Here is a 24,909-nt window from a genome sequence, read left to right on the forward strand (position 1 = left end):
TGTTGCGGGCTGATACACCCATATTTCTGCACAGCAAAGTGCTTATCAGATATAGTTTGGTACGAAAAATAAAGTTCCTCATACAACATCCTGATCATTTTCAAATAACTGAGTCATAATATTTGAGAAGACAGTTCTCCTGAGTTGTTCAAGGTTTCTTTTGGCACTTTGAGCATCAAAAGGAGGTGCCATTTATTCTAAGGGACTACAACAGGGGGTTCATGAATATGGTATTTACTTTTTTAAATGCCAAAACGAGTATCCTACTCTTTCTGTTAAATGAGGGTAAGCTAAATAACTCTGTCTCTATATAGTAATAAAGTTCAGCTGCAAGCAATTAATTTTTAATTGTCATATAAGAGTGTAACCCAGTTCATTTTTGTAGCAACAATTTACAGATGTCCACCAAACACACACACACACACACACATTAAGTTATTATTTTAAAAGTCCAGTTACATGCATACACATACCAAATGTGTTTGAGTGACTGAAGGTATTTAGTATTGCAGGCGTCTCAAGATTAGCCTGCTGATGTTTAAATGGATGGATTAAATCCCTAAAGAAGTTTGATAAACTGTAACACAAATAAATGTCCTGGATTTTTAGCATGATCTCATGAGCCTTTTTATAGCATGAGGCTAAATACATTTATGTTCAGCTGTATTTGCAAGAACCAGTTTGAGTTTATTACTATCAGAAAGAACAAACCTAAGAAAAGAGATTTTTTTTATGGTTAAAATGTAAGATTTAAGTCAGGATTTTGGCATTTAGTTGTCATGTCCAAAATTAAGGTTCTGTGACTTGGGAATGCAAGATTTTAATTCAATATCTTCACAAGCACAGTCAAACACATGGCTGGTGTCACTGTAGGGGAAATACTGACATTCAAGAACAACTTCTAGTGAGAAAAAAAAGTAAGACCTGTTCATTCAAATGACTTCACACACTCAGCACTGCACTTCAGTGTCTTGTAAAGGTTGTGTATTGATCCTACACAGAGCTTTGCAGACCAGTATCCGCATGTTGCATCAGTGTGTTGTCATCAATGGTTATGTCAAAAATACAACAACTGCTACTGGCTACTTTTTGCTTGTTGTGGGTGTTTCTTTAGATTACAGAAGTGAAAACATACAAAGAAACCAAACGTTCAAAACCACCAGAACAGTTCACTCCAACCACCATTTGTACTTCTTTATTTTTGACCTTTGATTCTTTTCACACTTCTTCCCCTTCATGGTGAACTCTGCTGTCAATCCATTGTTTGTTCAAGCAAATCTTTCAATCAATCAGCACACATCTTGTGCATAGCATCACCACCTTCAGAGTAAGCAGTGGTTTTTTTGTTTTTTTAGAGGACTGCATCCAAGGACGCTTGCATTGGTCACATACCCCAAATCCTTCACTTCATAGCCAAAGACCCAGCTATGCCAAGTCTGAACCTGATGAGAAGAACAGTCGATACAGATACACAGATTTCTCAAGTTATAACTAAACAAACACTGATTGAATGACAATATGCAGGGAGATGAACTGTTAAAGAGGATAAGAAAAAAAGACTGTTTTAGACAGATCTATAAACATAAAAGTAGTAGTGTTAACCCTGTAAATATTGTGCTCAAAGCTTTGAGTCATATGATCTGGGAAATGTTTCACTGTTACCAAAATGTGTGATATGTTTACACACCATTTGAACTTGCTAAAAAAAGTGGATTATTAGCCACAGTGTTTCTAGCGATGGAACACCCACATCTGATTACATAATAACTCAAGCCTGTGGGAAACGTGGGCTGTTTTGTAAAAATGTTTTCTGCCTCTCCGGTGCAGCGTTGACGGTGTTGCCAACAGTTGCTCAGAGTGTCAGTGGGAAAGCATTCTCCATCAGCTTCAGGACAAATGCTTTGGAACAGTTTGAGAAAATCAGCTCTCATCATTCCTCTACAGGGATCAATAAACTGCCACATTAATTTCATCACTATCATGAGAAAGGAGTTCAGCGTGGCAGAGGATTTTCCCAGGAAGTCCTAGTTTAAATGTGCTTTTAGCCATAGTAGGAGATATATTAAAATTGGACACAACTTACAGGTCTTAGAAACAAAGTGGGATTTATTGTCCTGTCCTGAATCCCTGCCCTCGTGGCAACATAGCTGTTTGCGTTTTTACACTGGTGTGCGCTGGTGTTTCTGCTTCGATGCACTTCAAGTGAAACTAAGCTCTTTATTTTAGACTTGGTGCTGACAAATTTTGAGAAATAGACTCAGTCTAACATGAACTGCCAGAGCTACACTGGCAGAATACTAGCCATTTTATTGGCATAATAAGCAAGCTAGATACAACTCTACCATCTTTCTTTCAGTGAGGTATCATCCCCTCACCCTTCGAGTCAGTCACAGCAGATAGATGCCCCTTGCTGGTTCTGCTGGATATCTCTTCCAGTTAAAAAGGAGTTCTACCTTCCTACTGTCGCCAAGTGTTAAGCATAAGGGATCTGATTGGTGGGGTTTTATTTGTAATATCATATGGTTTTTACCCCTGAATGTAAATGCCTTGAGGAGATTACTGTTGTGAACTGCAACTATATAAAACTGATTTAAACTGAATACTTTTGCCTTTTAATATACTGCGGTTGAATTGTACATTACTACCACCCACTAAAAAACACCTTTTACAATTGCCGAGGTCTGTGATTTATGTGTGCACATGGGACAATACAGTCCTTCTAAGGTTGTGCCACCCTCCACGATAATATGGGGTACATATTTTTACATTATAAAAATGTGTCATCAATGTGATATCAAGGATAGAGCTGTGCCAGGTGTTTACAATACTTAGTGCGAACAACAACAAGTGTAGCCCAAACATCTCTGACAGCGAGAGCCACATATCAGCCTCTGACGACTATTTAGAAATGAACTACTTCAACAGCCTCCAAAAAAGCACAATGCTTTGCAGAATAAGCAAGAAAACTGTCTCTGCTAAAGGTGGAAACAAACTTGTTTCACCACTTGAAGCAAAAAACACACCATCCAGTATAACCAGGCTATGAAAGACGAGATAATAGCAGCTGGTGAGGAGTGACCCAAAAGTAAACAAATGGCTCACTGGAGCGCTCACCAGTTGCACTTCATATGACAGGAAGAGCTAATGCTGGGTGGAAATTACTGATACAGTTACGTAGTGGAAAAGTAGGGTTTTAAGCAACTGGCTGAAAAGTCTGACCCAAGACACAACATCCCCAAGTATAAAATATCTTTTAATTTCAATACTGTGGAGGCTCCTGAGAAGTTGCATGGTTCATTTGATTTATGAGTTATTGTTGAACTAAAGGATTAAGCAGTTATGTTATAGTTTGACTTAAAATTCCCATTAAAAACACTACCTAGGCTACTTTTTTTTTTTTGCTGACAGTTGATTTAAACTGTGTTGCTGTATATAATGTTTTGTCACTGTTATTGCATTGTTAGTGCTGCTGTTGGCACCTTGCAGCAACAAGTTTCAGACTTTGATTTAGACAGTCTGTCATCAATGACTGAAGCTCACTGAAAAAGAAGGCTGGAAAATTCTGTTTACTTTGTTTGATGAATGATAAATTGACTGCCTTAACCTGTACCCTCAGTAAACACTTTACTGACCCATTTATGGTTTCACTTAAGTTTTAATCCTTTCCACCACAACTTGATGTTTTTTTGTAAAATGTGGTCCCTATTAGTGAAGATAAAGATAAAGCAGTCTTTTCTCTACGGCATACCTATCTTGTATTAGCAAGCAGTACCTCTCTGTTTCTCAGCCCATAAGGCATCTTAAACTGCTAAACCATCATGTAATACTAGAAAACCTTTAGTTTAGTTTGAGATTTTTATACAAGTCCCTGTTTTGTTGCTGTTACTTGATTACAGTGGTGTACAGCACTCAAAAATCTACCATAGGAATTCAACTAGGTTGTAATCTTGTGTTATTGAAACTATAACATTCTAATACTCATCAAACTAACCAGCCAATCCTTGTGCCCTATGGGTGGAGGCATTGTCATCCTAAAGGACATCGCTAGATGTTTTTCACCACAGGAAGAAGAGAAATTTTTATTATTTTTGCCGTGACCCTCACTTCAAAAGAGACACGTGGACGTGAAACATACTAGGACATTTTCTACTTAAATCTTAACTTGGCCACCATATTCCAACCCTGTAGGAGTCGAGGTTTTACCTTCCACCTTTAATTAGCCACTTGCCTATACGTTAACATGGCCCAAAGCTATTTGCTGTGGATGCTCTTGAACTACAAGTACCTTGTTATGCGCCTACTTCGCTTCCTGTCCATTCCTCACCCTGAGGACTGTGTTAGTTCATCTTCTTCCATTCTGAAAGATGAGCAAGATGGTGAATCATGACTACAGAAAGTAACTATCTTCATATATCATGTGACGTAGTACGCCAGCACAGCTATCATGTGACTTTAAATGAAAAGCCCGAGGGAACACAGCAGATAACTATCACTAACATATGCTACACTGACACTGTCACTGACAGGCTGATTTATGGGACTTGTAAAAAGCAAAGTACATATTGCGCAGGTTTCTAGCTTTACCTGAGGCGGTGTGATAAAATCAAACAGCTGTCAAAGCAGAAACCGCTAATGAGCTGTCAACAGCACTGCTAGCAAAACAAGCTAACAAGCACGACCCCCGTACACAGATCCGAGCCCCGGGAAGCAAAAGCAAAGCAAAAACACATAAACGTGTCAGACAACAAGACTGTCGCTTTAGTGCGAACCGAAAAAACAGCTCAGCTACCCCGTCCATACCTTGAAAGCCTGGCTGAGTTGTAATACGGGATTCTCTTCGAGTTCTTCCGCACCGGATTTAACGGGATGCTGTCAGCCATCTTGGCTGGGCAGTACCTATGCGATGCCACGCAAAACGTGTAGGGATTTGTGTGGCATTCACGTGGCATTTAAAAATGTCGTAGTGATGCATGTCAAGCCAAGAAAAAATTGCTTTACTAATTTAAGATTAGAGAGCACAGACTGGGTGGGCGGGGGGTTCATCTCACACAACACTTGTTTTGCGCAGCGTGTGTGCAAAAAAACAATAACAAAAATAAACAAAGTAGGCTTTTTCTGAGTGTAGCAATGCGAGAACTGCGCTTTCCAGATGTAACCGAAGGTTTCACGCGAATTTAATCAGTGTAGTGAAAAAATAAATATAGCTTATGCTAAAATAAGACTTTGGAGGATGATACGAAACCTTGAATAGGTGGTATATTTTGCATTACGCACCATATGATTTTGAAATTATTTGAAAAGCAACTGTTCTAATCCGAGTTCATAGAAACTACTTACCAAAATATACGCCTTTATTTTGTTCCTAAGGTTTTGAGTTGACACTGGCTGACATAGTCTCCCTTTATGAAATCTAGTGTTGACTGCTGACTTACTTTTCTGTTATTTTCTTTGATTTAAATAATTACAGATAACACAACTCATTGACTTTTTTTAAAATACTATTATTATTATTATTACTGATGGTTGTTTTTAGATTTAATTGAAAACTTCATACGTAGCTTTGCAGTTCTACTAAAATGATAAAATATAGTCAAGCTAAAGAATCAATTTGTTAAAGCTGTTAGTTTATGAGGGCCATTTTATTGTTTGCCAAAAAAAAATCCTTGCTGAAAGAGATAAAAGTAAATGAAAAAGCTTATTCTTGGCTGTGATTTCTAAGCAAAAAAAAGTGTTGTAATAACTAAGGAGTGTCACGTATAGATCTGAACATACAGGTGGTGTGTTCTGATTTTTATTCGGTCCAACTGTTGTTTAAGAATGACAATGTCTCACCATAACACCGACAACGTATCTTTTCAGTTCATAGATGTGGATGTTTACGAGCATATTTTGTGCTTTGCTCTCACTGTAGCAGCAGTGGGCAGGTGTCCGGAGGAGAAAGCAGACTCTTTGCATTATTGATTATCGAACATATGTTCCCTTCTTCAGAGCAACCATACATCTAAGGAATTGTCAATTACAGTATGAGTTGAACAACTTCTTTACTGTGTAGAAAAACACATTCACAAATGACTGCAAAGTAAAATAGCAAAATGTGAATAACCTACTATTCTCTGTTGAGTCATAAAAAGTTCTTTTTCAAGTCTATATATAATACATAAGAACAAACAAGGTGTTTTACAAATATTTTAATGTCCATAATAACTTGCATAATTTCACAACGTTTGTCTTTTTTTCAATTGATTCCAATTTCTTTACTGTCATCAATCAGCAGAGAAAAATGTCTGTTGTTTCCCAGTTCGATGCCTGTCTTGGTTAGACTGGTAATTGGACCTCCTGCGGTGCTCACTCTGTCCATGCCTGCCGTGAGGGGGTGAAGCTGAGGAATGCCTCTGTTCTGGATCACCGAGATCTCGTTGTTCTTCATGGCCAAGCTGTTGGTGATAGCTGTCGCGTAACGGTTCCAGAATCCAGGGTCTACATTCATGGCTCGAGCTGCCAGGTCCTTCTGAAACATCTCTCCAAACTTCACAGCCTCTCCACCCAGCAGGGCCATGGGGTTCTCCACAGAAAGCCGCCGGCCTCTCCTTGCCGGTGCATTGTTCCACATGTGAGTTCCCATATGAACCTGAAAATGGCATTTAAAGTGTTATGTGGTAATCCTTTTCAAAATACAAACATAGTTATATATCACCTATAGGACAGCTGACAGTTTATTCATGTTACATCTTTTGATTTTTTTCAAACACACCCTGATGGTTCAGATAGATTTATTTAAACGTCATTCTTAGGCTCTGACAAAATAAAAGTTTGAACAGCAAGTTTTTATTGTTTGATCCAGAATCGATTTGTTGATTAATAATTAATCAGAAACCTTTCTGATTATTCAATACTGTAAAATATTTGTTTTTCTAGCTTCTCAGTTCTGATTATTTATCTCTTTAATTTATCAATATTTAAATTTTTGGACAAAAACAAACATTATGAAGGTGCCACCTGGGGTTCTAAGGAATTCTAATGGGAATTACTTTTGATACTTCTTAACATTTAAGAAGTAAAAGTAATAATCAGTTATGATTTTTAAGATCCAAGTGGTGAATAGCAGGGATTTTGTCAGTGTTAGTATGATGTTGCACTAAATGATGAACAAAGTTTTAATCCTACAGAAACCTGTATAGTCTAAGCAGTCTTTTATTTTGAAAGTTACATGATTAAGCATCCATCGAGATGCTTCCTAATTCGCGTTAATGGATTCTTATAAGCAAAGATACCATGTAGAGAAGAATATGTATGCTTGGTAAATGTTCTGTTTTCGTTTAGTTCATCTGTTTCATCATTCTGTTTTCAATATGGACTGTTTTACTTGGAGACACATTTGAACAAGAGATCCTCTGAACGCTTTGCTTCTCTAAAACTGAACCCAGGTTCTTGGTCTAAAGGATTCCCGCCTTGCAGGAAGTCTTGTCTTATCCAATATTCAACACAGTAAAGTGAGTCCCGGTTCACCTACTGTGCACTTTTTTAAACTTAATAGCAATAGGGAACAGTTTTCCTTGATAAGATTCTAACACAACACAACAGAAAAACCATCCGTTTTTATCTACCTTCAGATTGCCTTTTGTGGTGAAAGCTCTACCACAGATCGAGCAGACAAATGGTTTCTCTCCGGTGTGAGTCCGCTCGTGGATCTGCAGGGCGCTGGCTGAGGAGAAGTTCTTCCCACAGACATTGCAGTTGTGCTGCTTTGGGGTTCGCCGAGGAGGCGCAGGGCCGAGCAGGGAGGTCATACCTGGGCTACCAACTGACGGATAAGCTGAGGTGATGTGGACGCTAAATGGAGGATGGTACCCTTCCATCGGGGTGCTCGGTTGACTGTGACCATTCACCTCGGTTTTTATCAAGCCTGATGAAGTGCTGGTAATCAGGCTTGGAATACTTTGACTTGCAGCTGAAACAAAAGCATACAGTATAAAGTTATCTTTACAAAACTAAACGGTTTTTTTAAGGTTATTATAATAAATATTTACATGGCATTTTTAGCTTACCTCTCTCTCTGCTCAGCTGGAATGACATACTGTAAGGCTTCTCCTCTTTCACACATAGTTTGCTGGGCTGTGTTCCTCTCGGCTCTTGGGCAGCTGCTGGTGCAGAGGCAGGAGACTCAGATTGCTCTCTCTTCACTGAGGCTGCCAAAGGCTCCTGGGATTCTGGCCTGCTGTTGTCAACTGCCGGTGATTTGATCGTCATGCTTTCTGAGTTGCTTTGAAAGGGAGACGCTGATACACAAGGTGAACAGGAGGACTCGGACACGTGTGGGCTGTTTTCACTACAGTTCTCCACCCTTTTCTCTGATAAAGCAGCTTCAATATTGAGCTGGCTGCTGTCTTTAAAACCATTAGTTAGGGGTTTTGTACCAAATGACTGGTTTAGGCTTACAGCAGAGTCAATCATTCTCATTTGTTTCTCCAGAGCTGCTAAACTTGACACAATGGCTAAAGACTTGGGGGGAGAATTACAATCAGAGATTAAGGGTTTAGATGTATTTACGCCTTCCTCCATATTTTCCACTTCCTCTTCACCATCCTCATTATCCTCTTCCATTGAAATATCATCAATGAGGTCATTGCCATTGCTGCTCAGGCTGTCAAAGTTGTTCTCATTGAAAGACACATTGCTGTCCATCTCCTGCAGCCCGTCCATCGCGGCTGACTCTGAAATCTGCCCAACCATGTGCATGCGGATATGCTGCTGAAGAACAACAGCGTTGGTGAACTTCTTCTGACAAATGGGACACGAGTGTTGCACCTGCACTGGGAGATTTTCTCGGTGAACGCCAATGTGAGTCTTCAGGTTTCCTTTGGTGGTGAAAGCCCTGCCGCACACTTTGCATTTAAAGGGTCTTTCGCCTGTGTGGATGCGATAGTGCATCTTGAGCGCGCTCTGACAGCTGAGGACACGGTGACAGAGGACACACTGGTTGGGATCTGTAATCTTTTTGTCAATATTCTCCACCAGCTGCTGAAGCTTTGAGGTCTCAGATGTTTGCATAGAATCCAGGAGGCCACACGATGGGAGTTTTATTTCGTCTGAGTTTAATGAGAGAGAAGGAGAGTTGGAGGCAGGAGATGCTGAGGCGATGGGTTCAGGTGTGGTGGTCACAGATGGGATGGTGGTGCTGGTTGTTTCAGAGGCAAGGTTGGGTCTCAGATTACTGGTGCAGCTCTGGGGCAGGTGCACCCCCTCTGTTTTCAGCACACTGGAGGCTTCTAAAACAGGAGAGAAACGAGCCTCGCTGCCTCTGTGGTTGGGTGACACAGATCCACATTCACCAGGAGCTGGCTCATAGGAAGATTTAACAGATGGTGTTACACTTACAGGGTCATTTGAGCCTCCGATACTAGTAATAGTGGAGGAAAGCGGAAGACCCAGAGTGGCTGGCAGAGTTGCTACAACCGGCTTGCTGTCCAGCCAGGAGGAGACAGGTTTTTCTGGAGGGACGGACATTCCATAGGGAATCCCAGAACTTGTTGGCACATTATCCAGATATTCTGGCACTGGGAAGGGGTTCATCTGAATATGAGGATACTTCTCTTTGTGCCGTTGAAAGTGCACCTTTAAGTTTCCCTTTGTAGAAAATCGGTTGCCGCAGATGTTGCATTTGAAGGGCCGCTCTCCTGTATGGGAGCGCAGGTGGATCTGCAGAGCACTGTCGCTGCCAAACACTTTGGCACAGAACCTGCATTTATGCTTGAAGAAGGGCTCCTCTGGGCTGGGCTTCGTTTCGAACAAGGACACATTAGGCAGTTTCGCTTTCCTGTGCTTCATCAAGGCTGCGAGCGGGTCAAGTGCATTAGCTGTGGCGGCAATGCTAGCCAGGGGATTGGGAAAAATGACGCTGCTGGGGGGGCTCTGAGGTAGAAATGGCAGGCTAGAAGAAGAGCTGAGTAGACTGCTCTGCGCCAGCGAAAGTGGGCTGGAGGAGCTCACTGTCTGAGTACTGCTAACACTGCTGGTGTGTGAGCCTGTGTAAGGAGGCAGCAACGTGGAGATGCTGCTGCTGCAGCTGGAGAGAGATGGGGTCGCGTTTTCTGAGGAGGCTGAGGTACATGTGACATCCTTAAATGTGGGCTGTCCACATATAGTTTGTGAGGGCAGGGTTTGCGACTTTTCAAGCACAGAAGACAAAGAAACAGCCGCCTGTCCGTTAATAGCGGAGGGAATCGTTCCTGACAGTGGCAGGACGGGAGGAGGGATGATGCCTTGTGAGGGGAAAGGGTTAGGAGCCAAAGACAGGGACCTGGAGACTGGGTTTAATGCTGCTTGTGTTGGTTGTCTGTTCATGACAGCTACCTGGCTGCAGATCTGCTCTATAAGCTGCAGCTGGTGGACCTGTTGTTGCTGCAGCGCTAGCAGGTGTTCCAGGATCACTGGGATAGCTGCTGAAGCTGCCTTCCCTCCTGGACCGCTGCTATTGATCCCCTGGGAAAACTGGGCAACAGCCACCCTGGTGCTGTGAAGGATCTCAAGTGTCACGTTGGTGCTCGGCATGCTGTAGCTGGCAGCTGCAGACATCTGGGAAGGAGTGGACTCAGCTGAATCCGGGGGATGGGGGCTAGGGGTTGTAGTGTATTTGTCCTGTGGGCAATGTTCAAGCTCCATAGCTTCATCTCGCTCCCTCCCTTCCTCCAAATTATCCAGACTGTCGTTGTCATTCACCAGTGTTTCTCCCAGCTCAAAGCCGGCATCCGTGGACTCTGCAGCAGATGAGTCACTGGACGCTACGCTGGGAACTGGAGACGGCCCGACAGGAGATTCCTCCGGTGCAGGCATCCCCTCGCTGTCCTTCACTATCAGCACCAAGGGATCCTCAGTGCAGACTTTGTGGTGCTCTAACAGTTCAGTCCAAGTGAAGAACTGAGCACAGCATTTATCACAGATGTGTGTTTCCTCACTGTCTTCATTGGCCTTCTCTCGCTCCATGCCATCCAAAATCCCTGAGAAGGAAAAAAAACAAGAGTAAGAATGGGAAACTGATCACTGAATGTCCCGATGTTTCGTCAGTGGGACAAATTTTCTCTATATCACCTTCCACCTATGGTCCCTTCCCCCTCTCACTCGCGCGTGCACGCACACACACACACACACACACAGAGACACACACAGCGGTGAGTCCATCTTTCCAATCTCGTGTTGTGTGGACAACCATTGTTTAACTCCACTGAACGTTGAAATCCACAAGACACCCTGCAGCGTCCAAAGATAACAAACATGTCAAGCTGAAACGGGACGGTTTGTCAAGGAATTATCCAAAACAAATTTAGATTACACTGCATATGTGCTGTAAATGTTATGCACACACGTACATTTGTATGTGAGAACAAATTATGAACCACAGGAGGAAAGGTTTGGGGCATTTTAAGGTTTATTTTTAATATAAAAAACTGCACTGTAGAACCAAAGACCATTCTCAGCTACTTCAAAGTTTACAGCTGTGGAGTGTGTGTTCATTTTTAATGAGACGTGACTTTAAAATACTGAATTCAACGGGCTTTGTAAAAAAATTGCTTTTAAGTGTCTGACAGAAGTTTTCAACTGCTGTTATTTAAAAAGAAATCAATAAAGTAAAATAATCCAGAGTGTGTGAAAACACATATTTGTCAAAATATCTATTTGGAAAAAGTGAAGTGAATTAACCTAAACTTAAAAAAACTGTTGTAACATTTAATAATCTACACAACCTGAAACACATGTTATACCCTGATTGTTATTAAAACATCGTGTTTGCTCTCAGGGTCTGATAAATTTAATTGTCTTCTCAAATTTCTACAGGAACACAGCAGTGAATCTGCATCAGCAACACATATCTCTTTTTTATTTTTGTATTTCATGCATCCAAATACCAAAAAATACAAAATACATATAAAAATAAAAATACAAAAAATCCCCTGACGTGAACAGGACGTAAGAGCGTGCCTTGTCGTCCTCGTTTCCAGACTTTTCCTGATGTATTTTCTCATATGTTAGCACAATTCTTTATTTTGAAATCTTCATTTCATTTTGCCCTGTTTCAGTAGCTGATATTTGACATTCCTTATGACAGGATTTCACACTTTATGATCACTGTTGCATCTGTTCAGGTTTTGCCCCATTAGGAAACAGACAGTAATGCCAGATGGGAAGTTTTGGGGAAATCACTACTGAATTATTGCACATATATCCGGGTATTGCTAGACTAATTTAAGGATAACAGTTTTTAAAAACTGACTATTTAGATGGATGGATATTTTCAGGGATTAGGAACGACTGTAATTGGATTTTGTTAACTGAGTATCTTTACAAACTTCCATTCTTGTAAGCATCACACGTTAAAGACACGTTCACAGAGGCTGTCAGCGTTTTTTCCTTAAGCAAACTAAATGTGAATTTTAAATAATTTTAGATTGAAAGATGTGTGTTTGTGCTAAATTTGACACGAATGTGTGTCTGTGTGGCTCCACATGTGCACATAATTCGTGTGTATGTGCACACGCGTGTGTGTTTGTGTTTCCGACTTAAATCAATAAACTCCAATTATCACATTTCACCACCTAAAAGAATTACTCTCAGTGTGCTGGAGCTAAAAGCAGCCGGAGACGTCTGTTATATTTACAATTATACGAACACACTGAACAAATCCTCACGCAAACACGCAGAACAATGTCTGCATTAAGGAGGAAATTAGTTCACTAACACATTATAGACATGTAGCTCCAAATGTGGCACGTCAGAGATTTTATAAAAAAGAATTTTTTACAGACTTTTTTTTTCAGTTTAAGAAGTAAGAGTGTAACCAGAGCAGAGTAGAAAAATCTATTTGAAAGTCAAACTTGTCAAGGGTAAATAATCAGAGTCCTTGCCTCACAAAGTGGGTGGTCTGAGGATCACCAGGGCGATTCAGCAAACACAGGAGTGAAAACACTTCCACTGTTTTAGCACAGGATTTTGTCTGCTCTCTGTAAGATTTACTTCCAATGAAAACAAAGAAAAGATCGGATTTGATTTAAACCTTTAAATATATTTCCAAATGTAATAACACGTGATGGGAATTTATTTAAAAATGTCACCCTCACTCAATCCATAATGTCAGGAACAGTAAACAGATTTATGTTGGTTTCTTGTGTGGTTTGGCGATGAGAGGAGAGAGGGGAAAAAAATCATGAAGCTGCAGCTGAAAAGCAAACAGATTCACAGCCCAGCATTAATGCTTCTGTGACTCTCTGCGCGACCTCTGGGTCGCAGAGGTCAATGGTTCAGATGTACTAATTGTATTGTGATCCAGACATGGACCACTTGCCCCTCTCAGGGTGAGGCTGCCAAAGGTTAAGTCAGCAGGCTCAATCAAAGCCCAGCTCATAGTGGCGGAGCCCCCTGCTTGGCTGGAGGGCGGTGGGAGGGCCCGAGTCAGGAGGGCCTCTTCCACACTCGACACCTTTTCACAGCCACGCATAAAAACAAAGTCACATATAATTCAATGAAAAATACGCAACAAAAACGGCGATGATGATAAAAATTGCGATTCCACCAGTGAAGCTGATTTTTTCATTTACAGGCCTTTTCCTTTTCAGGGTTATGCAAATAATAATAAAAAACCCTCCATCAACATTAACATAATTAAAATAAGTCAGATGAATGATATTACATCAGCATTATTTAGATGAATTTATATTTACGACCCTGGTGGAATGTAAAAGTATTTCATCTGATTCTGCACAAAATTGAGAGGCCAAAGATCAATTTTAAAATTTTGTTAAATTTCAGTAAACATTTTGGCCTCTTCCAGCAGTTTAAAGGTTGATTTACACTTAAAATATTAATGCTGATACAATTTAATGCTCAGCTTCTTTGTTGATTAAAAGGTTGAATAGGGATTTCCTGTAAGCACACCAGATTAAATCCTGACATTGAAAATATACAAAATAAGACTTATAGTGTACTCTAACATGGGATGGTCATATGTTTTAATGATTTTATTCTGTTTACAAATGATATGAAATGCGCTGATAATCCTTAGTCATTATTTTATTCATGGACTTCCCTAATGTTATAATTAAAAACTTTAAATGAATATACATATATATTTAAAAAAGGGTCCTGATTACTTAAACGTCTTACTTTATTAATAAGCTTCTTTTAAGACTATTTCTATTTGATTTATAATATAAATGTTTATCATTAAAAGTGTAATAGTTGGCAGGAGGACTTTGCCCCCCAAATTAAAAAAAAAATACAATAAAATAAAATAGGAACATAATGTGAAGCAAAATATAAGATTTCCGCTGTTTCCGTGCGTTTCTTGCTTCATTTTGAGGTTTTGTTTCGGCACAGTCCTTCACAGCAGGTCCTGTTTCTTCAACATTTAAACACCAAGCAAATAAACTATTACATTGAACTTGGTTCATAAAGAAAAATGTTAAAAGATTTCAGTCTACAGTTGCTACTCCATATTGTGTCAACATATTCTCCAGCTGTTAAATCTCGACCTGCACGCCTCAAAGTAAAGTTAAAACTAAATGAAAAAAGCTTCCTTGTGATCAAATCATGAACTTTTTCGGATTTTATCTTTAACAAAGTTTCCCTAATGAGACTTGAAAGCTAAAAAGTGTGATACAGAAATAATGCTAAAATAATAGGTGTGTTTCCGCAGAAAATGGTAAGTAAAATTGTTTAAATTAATTTGTCTTTTATTTTGTTTTACAAATTGCCTAAAAAGTTTTTTTTTGTAACAGAATAAATCATTTTGAATAAACCGTCTAAGACGACAGTTCTTCTTCACGCAGCAGCCTAAAAAAAACCCTGAAAAGTCGTCCAAAGCTCCCCGTACACTTACCATTATTGCAGAGCAGTCCGGTCTGTATCGCCTCCTCATCTGACTTGAGGTGCTGCGGCTTGGCTTGCTTTCGCCGGGACATGTTGATCTGTTTGTGCGCCTCGCTGCTGCCTTTTGCCGAATCATCTACAAGCAGCGAATGGGACGCTTCGTGGAGAGCGGGTTCGGTGAAATAAGAGATCGGAGGATGGTGTTGATGCCCGAGTGCAGATTGCGCATGTCAGTGTAATTATGATGGAGGAAGGATAATGCTTTTACGACTCTAGCTGCCTTTCGATGGGTGATTGGCTGCCGTCCAGCCAACTCACGGTAGATATGGAAATGAGGGATGGTGTTTAATAATAATTAGTTCACTTCCTGTCCGGTGTGCGGCTGATTTTACGCACATCTCCGAGCAGCCAACATGGTTTAGTCCGATCTGAACTCCTGAGAGTCTTAAGCGTTTTGGAACGGTCTTGGTTTTAACTCTGTGGTCAAATGCTGCATCTTTAGATAGTCCGTTTGAGACTAAGATTGTTTTATTTCCTTTCTCAGCTCTTGGATTGGCTTAGACATTCCACTTTGAGTTGACTCCTCGGGAGGTGGATGGCTCGATGTCCCAGCTGAATCCCTCACACACACTCGAGGCAAAAGCGTAACACTAGCAGGAGCACCCTCAGAGAAAATAGGCTGAACACCTAAAACTGCCTCAAGCCCAGAATCAACGCGACGGAAGAGGTAACTCCCTAACAGATCAGATTTCGCAGGATTGGATACGTGCGTAAAGTCAAACTTTGCGCGTAAAAATCTCGCTCAGGTCGCACGTAGATCCGATCTTAAACTGGTGACTGTCGGAAGTGAGACTCCCTGGTTTATCCGAGCTACCGGCGCTCTCCTTGTTGCCTCCGCCTCCGGTCCATCATTAGATGCCCTTCAGCCGCCTGCGATAGGCTACTGCCAGGATACCACAGGAGGTGTTGGAGCCCTTGCTTCATTTGTTACGACCTCCCACAATTTGGCGCCATAATAGACTGAAAAATGTGTCGGAGAAGAAATCCTCCCTCGAGTGAGCATCAGGGAAGTGTGTAAGATAAACCCAGATGAGCTCAGTTTGAAAATAAAACTAGGCTGAATACACCTTTTTTGTAGCTTGTATATATGTTTTACCGGTTGGTTGACATAATAGCAGCCAATACAGACCAGAGTTTAAACTTAAATGCAGCTCAGTTATCGATAAATTAAAAAATCCTTTAAAAAAGAAAGTATGCAAGAGTATGAGGTGTATAATAAAATGTGTTTGAATCCCTTCCACAGACTGTAGCTATTTCAAAGCCGAGAGAAGAATGAAGCATACTTCAGCAAAGCTGTAATCCCCTTTCACCAGACATTGTCCCCAAACTTGTAATTATGTGGTATTAAAAGATGCAGCTGGGGGACGACAGAATCAGCTGTTGATAATTGCAAGTACTACACAACAGCCTGGTATTGATCGGCATGTCTCCTATTCCCCTGCTATAGAGAGATAAGGAGGCCCCACTCTTGCTCGAATATAATTTCTTCTGACCTATCAGGTTTCTACAGACTTATGATGAATAGCCAGAGTGGCCGAGAACGCTTATCTAGAAACTCAACCCTCCTTGATTCGATATTGATTCTTTGTAACCAGCGTCAGCACACAAAATCAAACTAGCAACTACTTGACCATGATCTCTTCCAGATTCTAACTTGGCCTCCACCGGTGCAGACTCCACTCTATGCCCGAAGCACCACTTGATTTTAATCATTGTGAACATCTGTTAGACAAACAAATGTATCAGTTTATATTGTTTAATATGACGAGGAAAGGTAATCCAGCTGAGCCACTTAAATAAATTATATTCATTAATAAATAAGTGCTGAAAGTAAGCAATTACACTAAAAATACACAAATCACTTAATTAATAATGAAACAAAAAAGGCACTTGGGAGTTATTCATGAAGCTATTTTGGCGACCTATGCTGCTAAAACTGCTTCGCTTTTTTCAGCAGGGCAGAAGAAGTCTCCAGTTAATTTTGGGGCAGCAGTAAGTGGAGTTGTGGTGTTAGATTGCAATACAAACACTGGCTTAATTTAAGAAACAAAGAGGTCCTGAATCCTGGATGAAGCTATTACACAGGATTTCAGTAGAATTTTTGTTTTCAGTGGTTTTGTTGGAAAAACAACTGACCAGTAGTATTCCAGGCTATTTAATGAAGAGAAGTCTAAAAAAGAACTTTTAAAGCTTTAAATACTGCAAAAATACAGCAATAGCATATAAGGATGGGTAAAGAAGAAAACAACATAAAGTACCTTTGTTTTGGTTTGGACCACAGCATCAGTGTGTACCTTTTAAAAATGACTTTAAAGGCCATATCGGATGATTCACAACACTTTTAAGCCACTATTGATGCATGCGGATGAAGGCATTGTTGTTCTGGAAGAGAACACAGTTAAAAGTGATCTTTCAGAACAAGTATGTATTGATATGCACTCAACCTTAATTTCCTCCTGCAACCTTTTTTTTCCACCAATCCAGTGCCAGTGCCAAATCTAGAACCAGCTGTTTGCATTTCCAGTGAAAAAAAAAGGACCTGCGCTGGTGCCAAAAAGCTGGCACAAGTACTGCACCACAAAATTGCTGGGCCCAGATTTGGACCCATTGAAGTAAGTAACTAAGGGAGGGGTTATGGCAAGAAACTCACAGATGATTTGCAGATTTTGTCCACTATAATTTTCATCACATGGATCATGAACATGAAGTTTTGCCGCCTAATGCAATGTTATACTCAGTTCTCAAACCTGCAGAAATGTGGGCTGGTACCAAAACCAGGCACCAGCATCACATCTGTAGAAACCAGGCATCATGGCACAAAGGACCCAAACCATTACCACCGGATGCCTCGCTGTCAGGGCCAGTGACTCATGGTTTTCTTTTTTTGTGTCATGCTTCCTTGTGTTACATAATGTTCATTTTGTTGTACAAATCAAACCGTACCCGCCTATAATTATATGCCAAAATATCTGATATAAAGGAGGAAGAGGATTAAATTTCCAAACATGGGCTGTTATAGTCAGTAATAATCATTCTAGCCTGATATCCACTAACAGCTGAAAAAACACAGGAAATGTGATATCAGTGGCTATGGCATGAATAACATAGAAGGTATTTCTTTTCTTTCAGGAGTCTGGAAATGATAAACATCAACAAATCAACAAGCACATCTCCTAAAAACAACATCACATTTAATACAGATTATATTCATTCATGTTTTGTCCACTCCACACGAACTTGGAAAAGATATCAATTAATATAACAAAGTGTTTGCGTGTCTAAAAATAGGCCAAATACACTATTATGTTTGAATGAATATAAAATGAAAGTTAAAATCTGTCATTTGGAATGTTTAAGTTCTTTGCACATTTGCGAATCAGTCATTTCTGAGCAAGAAATTGACAGTGAGGTCGACGTACTCGCCAAGATTACAATTTGATGCTTCAGAATTGAGAAGCTTCTCTGCAGCCACATTTTGTCTGTATGAAAATTACAGTAGGCAGTGATTTACTAGCAGCTAAAAGGAGGAGCAGATACACCAGCGGCTCATCAGCCGGTGCCAACTGAGGAATGCGAAGGCTGCTGTACAGAGCATGAGGCCACAGATGGAGATATGACAAGCTAATGGCCCCTGAAGACAGTGATCAGCCACGAGAAAAATGCAAAACTTTCCAGAGATATATCAGGCTGAAAGACACGGCAAGACTTTGAAACTATCTATTCATACTGAGGTATTTACTGACTAACAGGAAAAACCTCGCGGAGAATCTGCAGGGAATAATAAAAATGTTTATGCACAGATTTTTACCTAAAGAGCTTCAATGTGTTCACTGAAACTTGACTGGCCTACGTGGTGGTGATTGTGGAGCCAAAAACTGGTTAAACTCACTAAAATGTTTTTAAAATGTTATTTTTAATTTTCTTAATATGAGCAGAAGATTTACAGTGAGCTTTAAAGTGATCTAAAATATTGTGTGAAGTTGATAAACTGTTAGACCGTCTCAAAATAATTTAATAAATGCTTAGGAGGACATTGGTATTAAATTCTTCAAATATTCTTTTAAAGCTCTTTTAGCTAAGCCTGATTTCCTAAGAAGTTCATTGATAGTGAAAAATCTACAGATCAAATTACATTCTGTGCTAATGAAGAAAGTAAGAGCCACATATGTGCTGTGGTATGATAAATATGTGACCAGAGGATGCTATTGTTAGCCTTACAATACTAAGGTATTGTAGTGACTAAAATGACAGAGTGAGGTCATTTATTAGCTTTTTATATTTTATATAAGAACTGATATAAGACTGATATTCTAAAATATGGCATTAATTACTGTTTTTGCAATAATTTTTTATGCATGATGAGGTTACTCTGACTCAGTGGAGCTGTTTTCATTCAGGCATTTGTATTTGCCTCCTGTCTTCTCTTACATCTGTTAGCCATGGCTCAGAGAAAAACATTAAAATGTGGTAATTACAAGGGAAAGATTGTGTTAAAATAAAGCTTATGATGTTAAGAAATTGCTGTTGCATTGTTGCTACGCCCAGAGATCGTTGCTTTGTCTCCTGTAGGTTGAGGTTAAAATTTGGTAGGGTGTATGTACCTAATAAAATGGCTCAGTAGACAGGTGTACCTAAAACGTGGCCAGGTACACAAGTGTGCCTAATAAAGTGGCCAGGCACACAGGTGTACCTAATTAAGTGGCTGACTCCCTTTATAAGCACACGGTGTACCTAATAAAGTGACCACAGGTGTAACTAATAAAGGGGACAGCCATTTAATTAGGCACATAAGTGTACCAAATAAAGCAGTCACAGATGTACCTAATTAAGTGGCCAGCCACCTTTTCAGGCACGCAGGTGTACGTAGTAAAACGGTCAGCATCTTTACAGAGCTCCAGGATGTCACAGCATCGATACCTGACCCAGAGATATGAGTATGTTTGTTTCCCCGTGTGGTATGTACTCAAAATCACAAACAGCCAGGGACACTAACAGACAAATAAATAGTAGCTTTAAATCGGTTCCTGTGTGAAAATGAAGGTTTAGTTTAAAAATTCTGAAATTTTACATCATATTGGTCTTTGATTTTTAAAAAAGGACTTTTATTTTGAAATTTGACACACACACTTGTTCCCTGCTCTAAGTCTCTGTCAGGGTTTACGACTGTTGTCCTTCTGTGTTTGTTTGTGAATGACAGTATTTTCAGTGTATTTTGGAACAAGCAGCATTGTGCTGCAAGTAGTTAACGTATGACATCATGAAAATGTTTGTCCAAGCGGCTTATTTCACTCAGGTTTGAATCATTGTCAGTTTTACAGCCTTCTTGCTGACAAAGTCATCGCATATGGCTCGCCATAGCACACTGAAGTAAGGTGGTTGAGCTCAGGAGGCATGCCAAAGAGTTTCCTTGATTTATAACTGTAGTGTTTCTTCACAGTGACAGCGCACTGACTCAGTGTGGAAATATTGTTCTTTACTTTTAAGGTTTTAATGAACTGTTTTGTAAATGACAGATTTGTTAAATGTTAAAGTTTTCAGATCACACTTGTACGTCTTTAAACTAAAAGAAGGGGAAAAATTGGAGGTGTTTTGTAGGTAATTATGCAATGTTTTTACCCACGAGCGAGAATGAGTTTTAAAAGTATATTTTGGGAATGTAGTCAAGCTCATTAATAGGGCGGGATTTCTAAATTACCCACATTATCTAAGAGGTGCAATGTTGAAAGCCACAGGCAGCAGCCGCAGTTTGTAACTCATGAGTGTGTAGAGCCAGCTGCTTCCTTTGATTTACTTTTCATTGAAACCAACAGGATCATAACAATTTTTCTAGTTGAAAATATCTCTCCTGTGAGGGGCTTCAGGGTGGCAGTCTGTTTAGCCCTCCACCACTGGCACTGTGCTCTATAATATCTCTAAAAGAATTGCACTCACTCAGGCTCTGTTTCCTCATATAATCACACAAAGGGATTTTTCTAGAAAATGATCGTAAATCACAGGCTGGATCAATACAGCAGGCCCAGGCTGCACTAGCCTGATAACACAATCAATAGGGGTATTTGGATTTTAATTAATACATGACGGCACCTCAGCCCTGAAACAGTGAAATATGACCCCAAACCCTTTTGAAATACAAGCTTCAGAGCGTCACATACAACCCTGATATCTGCTACAACTCATCAGTTGTCGATGTGATCTGGTACCTGAGGAGCTGAAGGAACAGAGGGCTGCGGGAAAGAGGGGATGGGGGTGAAAATACAAGTGGACACACAGTAAAACAAAAGAAGTCAAGATAGTAGAGACAGGATTCAGGCCAAGTGATTCTTTTAAATGCTAACTATAGCATGACAGTAGATAAATAGGGTAATATGAAGGTAATTACATTACTAATGGCATTTTCCATAGGTTTGTATAGTCTTTGTATAGTCTGACATTTTTGTCTTTTAGACATGCCATTAAAATCTGTGAAATAGCAGGTACAATGTTCATCACGTTTGCCATCTTAGTATATCTTTAAGTAGGTGCTAGACTAAAGGTTGAGCAGAGTATGGAGTTCATCTCTGGTAGATATTTGTTCGTAAACCAAAGTAAACATTTTTTTGACAATGATGATGATGAGGAATTAATTTTTACAATTGATCCCAGTTTTTCCAAATGTATGAAAATATGCAATTCTTAGACCTCACCAGAAAATCGGCAGTAATGGTCGAAGGTGGATGAAACCACAGCTGCTCACATTGGAGATCTTTTGTATCATCTAACTCAACTATCTTTCACTATTATAATCCAGAATATGGAAACGATTGTTGTACACAGAAGGAGTTTGTCTCCTAAACATAAACTATATATAAAAGATGGGCTTACAGTAGCTACTTTGACACAAACCGTTCATTTTTATTTTGCATTTTGAATGCTCAGCGTTAAGCTCCACCCACACTGGAAGCAACGCGGCGACCAGAGACCACATAAAGTGAATGACATTCAGCAACTTCAAGCAACTACGGATGAAAACAACTGCAAGCGATGAGGAAGTGGGCGGGACCCGATATAACATTTTCTCAACTTCCCGTCCAACAACTAAAGTGACTGCCAATCAGAGCGAAGGATACCACTGACTGACATATGACCTGGCAGCAAATAGATTAGAGGGTTACCAAGGCAACTGGAGCCTTGAATGTCTGCGAGCCAGCAGCCGTCAGCTTCAAAGTGAAGCGCAACAAGCGAATCGCATCCAGTGTTCAACAGCATTCGGCTATAACTCCCTGTGTTGGGACACCCTCGATTTAAATAGCCTTGCCCCTTACTCTATTATCCCAATGGATGAGTTATTAATACATTCACCCAATGACTATAAATATTAGTTTGTACCTGTAAACATGCTCGTTTTAAGCTGTAAACTTGGGAATCTATGGAAGCTGACTAAAGTTTTAAGGGGTTGCGAGAGGAAGTGCAGAAAATAAAATTCATTTCTGATTATTTTATTCCATTATTTTTCACTGGAAATTTTTAATTTGGCACAATGTAGAGCAACTTAAAGCAGGATATCCTCCAGCCTGTGTTCCCCTGTGACAGGCCTGATGTACCTCAGTTTCTCAGTCATTCGTGAAGTTGGTTTTCTTGAAGCAAACACAGTGATGCCAGATTGCTGAGGCCACAGTGGTTGTAGCCATCTTTTATATACAGCCTGAGTTTTTAACTTGACTAATATACAACCCAAATCATGCTTTTCCTGAAGTATGTCACTGCATAAATTAACTAAACAGAAAATAAAAGTATTACTGTCAAATTACACAAAAACTATTCTTGGCCCCCATAAACAGAAATTCAACTGAAATATATACAATCATAGATTTATTCCATTAAAATGAACGGTTTACATTGTACTCATGTAACAAAATTACATGGAAAATTAACACGTACTCAAAGAACTTAAAGTAACCATTTGTGTATTTTAAAGTAAAGTCAAAGTGGAGTCATTAGCAGGTAGCATGTTCTGGTGTTTAGATTCACCTAATTAAACATTTGCCAATCACAAATACTGATTCAAATCTAATGGTGACAAGTGAGAAGCTAGCATGTATATTTACTTTAGATTATGATGCTTGGTTCAGAATTTTATGGCAATCGCCTCAATAGTTCTTGAGATTTTTCAGTTTTTCAGTAAAACCGAAAAAAGTCAGACATTCATGTTCCTCTGGGGTCCTCCATGAATGTCTGTGCAAAAGCTTTTTTCAATCCATCCAGTAGATGCTGAGAAATAGTCTTGTGGAATGACCAGCCAACACCACCTTCTCTAACTTCTAGTTCTGCTTTAAAACAAGAGGGCCGATGACTCCACACGGTCACGTCCCTTAAGAGAAACCAGCAATCGTCAAAGCTGAGATGGAGACTCAGACCCAGACAGTCTCCCCTGCAATAGCCAAAACCTTCACTCAGCAGTTATTGTGGTTGAATGGGATCTGGTTCTTCATCCCAAAACACAAAGCAAACGGAGAATAGACCAAAAAGAAATCAAAAGCGAACAAAGAGGGATTGAACGGAGAGCGCAGAGTGACAGACAGCACCAAGGCAGGGCTGTTAGGTTATGTAGACTGAGGGCTGAGTGTCGGGGAAATTTCTGATCGCTTTAATTCACTACACCTAACTTGGCTCGGCTCTTTCCCCCCTCTCTGCTTTTATCTAACACTGTGTTTCTGTATTGATTTTTTTTCTTTATCTTCAAGGCTGGATAAGAGGACACAGAAGTGCGGGAGTGAGAGTGAATGGAGAACTTTCCTGAAGATTGCTGCTATTCTCCGGCTTATTGCCTCCTGTCCTTCATGGTTTCACATGACGTCCCGGGTGTCAGGATCGCCTTCAAGCTGGAAATGAGGAAAGTGATGATACCAGTGGGCTGGGATCAGAAAAGAGGAAATTGGCTAAGGTAGAAAAAAAAATGACAAAATAAATCAGTTAAAGTGCAGAATGACATAAAATAGGTGTAAATATTTGTAAACTTTTGCTTTATGAGGAAACTCAAAGGGTGCTGAGATAACTCACCCATTTAGAGGAGGATGAGAGAAACAGGGACACAGAATAAAACATCCCCTCAGCTGCTGTTTTCTTGCACATAAAAGCTTCATAATTATGTGTTTGGGGCTTTGTTGACATGAAAACCTACATGAAAAGCACCTAACGGCAAAAAAGCTGCAGATTTCAGGAAAAAAAGGAAATCATTCCTTCTTAAAACTTGCATGCAGATTAGAACAAAGGAGGCAATAAAACAGAAGCTAATTACAACCTTCATGCACATAAAATCTAAGGCAGGTAAAAGGAAGACTCAGAGTACAATATGCCTTTCCTTTCCTTGTGTGTTTCCTTAAACGCACCGCCCTGTCGTAGGACAGAAAATCTTTTGTGGAATAAATAATTTCTTCGGTGAATTAAAGCTACAAGTGTTTGAATTGAAAGTGAAGAGAAAGGCAAAACCCCTGGGTAATAGATTTCTTAAAAGAAAGGAGGACTTAAACGTACCAGCAGGATGCCCTTTTCTTATCTCTGAAACAATTAAGCAACACAGTTGTTTAGAATAAGAATAGATTGTTTCAGATTCAGGTCTTTTCCCAGCTGAGTAACAAAGCAGGCTACCTACAGCTAGCCTTTTGTTTCACCGAGCATCAGCAGAAATAGATTTTCACATCAGCTCTCTTACAAATAATCCAGTTAGCTCTCTCTTAATCTGAAAAACAAGTAAAGCTGGCCCTGCCCTCACCCCGCTTATTATTCTCTAGCTGAGTTCGAATTTCAGCTCTTGCAGCAATGACGAGTGTGTGGACTCAAATATGGATAAAATAATGCCGAGTAAACTGTAGAAAGTCAGCGACGCCTTTTTCTTTTCACTAAAATGAGGTCAAATGCATTATCCCCTGATGATTTACATTTTTAAACTCGTCCTGGTTACAAAAGAGGCCGACAAGTTAAAGACTGTACATCTAAATTAACTTAAAAAAAAACATA

At 40.0% G+C, this 24,909-nt stretch overlaps 2 protein-coding genes across 5 annotated transcripts in view; both read right to left on the reverse strand.

The window, feature by feature from the left end:
- Positions 1-4,903, reverse strand: part of atp9b (ATPase phospholipid transporting 9B) — a 44,365-nt gene extending 39,462 nt beyond the window's left edge. For 2 of the 4 annotated variants that reach the window (XM_065470483.1, XM_065470482.1), the window contains exon 1: positions 4,801-4,885. In XM_065470483.1, the coding sequence (XP_065326555.1) occupies positions 4,801-4,880 (80 nt within the window). In that variant the 5' untranslated portion in view covers positions 4,881-4,885. Of the gene's footprint in view, positions 1-4,285; positions 4,358-4,584; positions 4,619-4,800 lie in introns of those variants that run through there. The other 2 variants (XM_065470484.1, XM_065470486.1) reach the window with 2 other exon arrangements.
- An 883-nt stretch (positions 4,904-5,786) lies between these two features.
- sall3b (spalt-like transcription factor 3b) lies at positions 5,787-15,754 on the reverse strand. The gene is made up of 4 exons (XM_065470488.1): positions 14,867-15,754; positions 8,046-10,994; positions 7,605-7,948; positions 5,787-6,628 (listed from the first exon to the last, which is right to left on the reverse strand). The coding sequence occupies exons 1-4, from the start codon at positions 14,946-14,948 to the stop codon at positions 6,236-6,238; spliced, it is 3,768 nt and encodes a 1,255-aa protein (XP_065326560.1). The 5' UTR covers positions 14,949-15,754; the 3' UTR covers positions 5,787-6,235.
- Between the last annotated feature and the right edge of the window lie 9,155 nt (positions 15,755-24,909).

Source organism: Pelmatolapia mariae, linkage group LG22 (genome assembly GCF_036321145.2).
Source record: "Pelmatolapia mariae isolate MD_Pm_ZW linkage group LG22, Pm_UMD_F_2, whole genome shotgun sequence".
Lineage (NCBI taxonomy): Eukaryota > Metazoa > Chordata > Actinopteri > Cichliformes > Cichlidae > Pelmatolapia > Pelmatolapia mariae.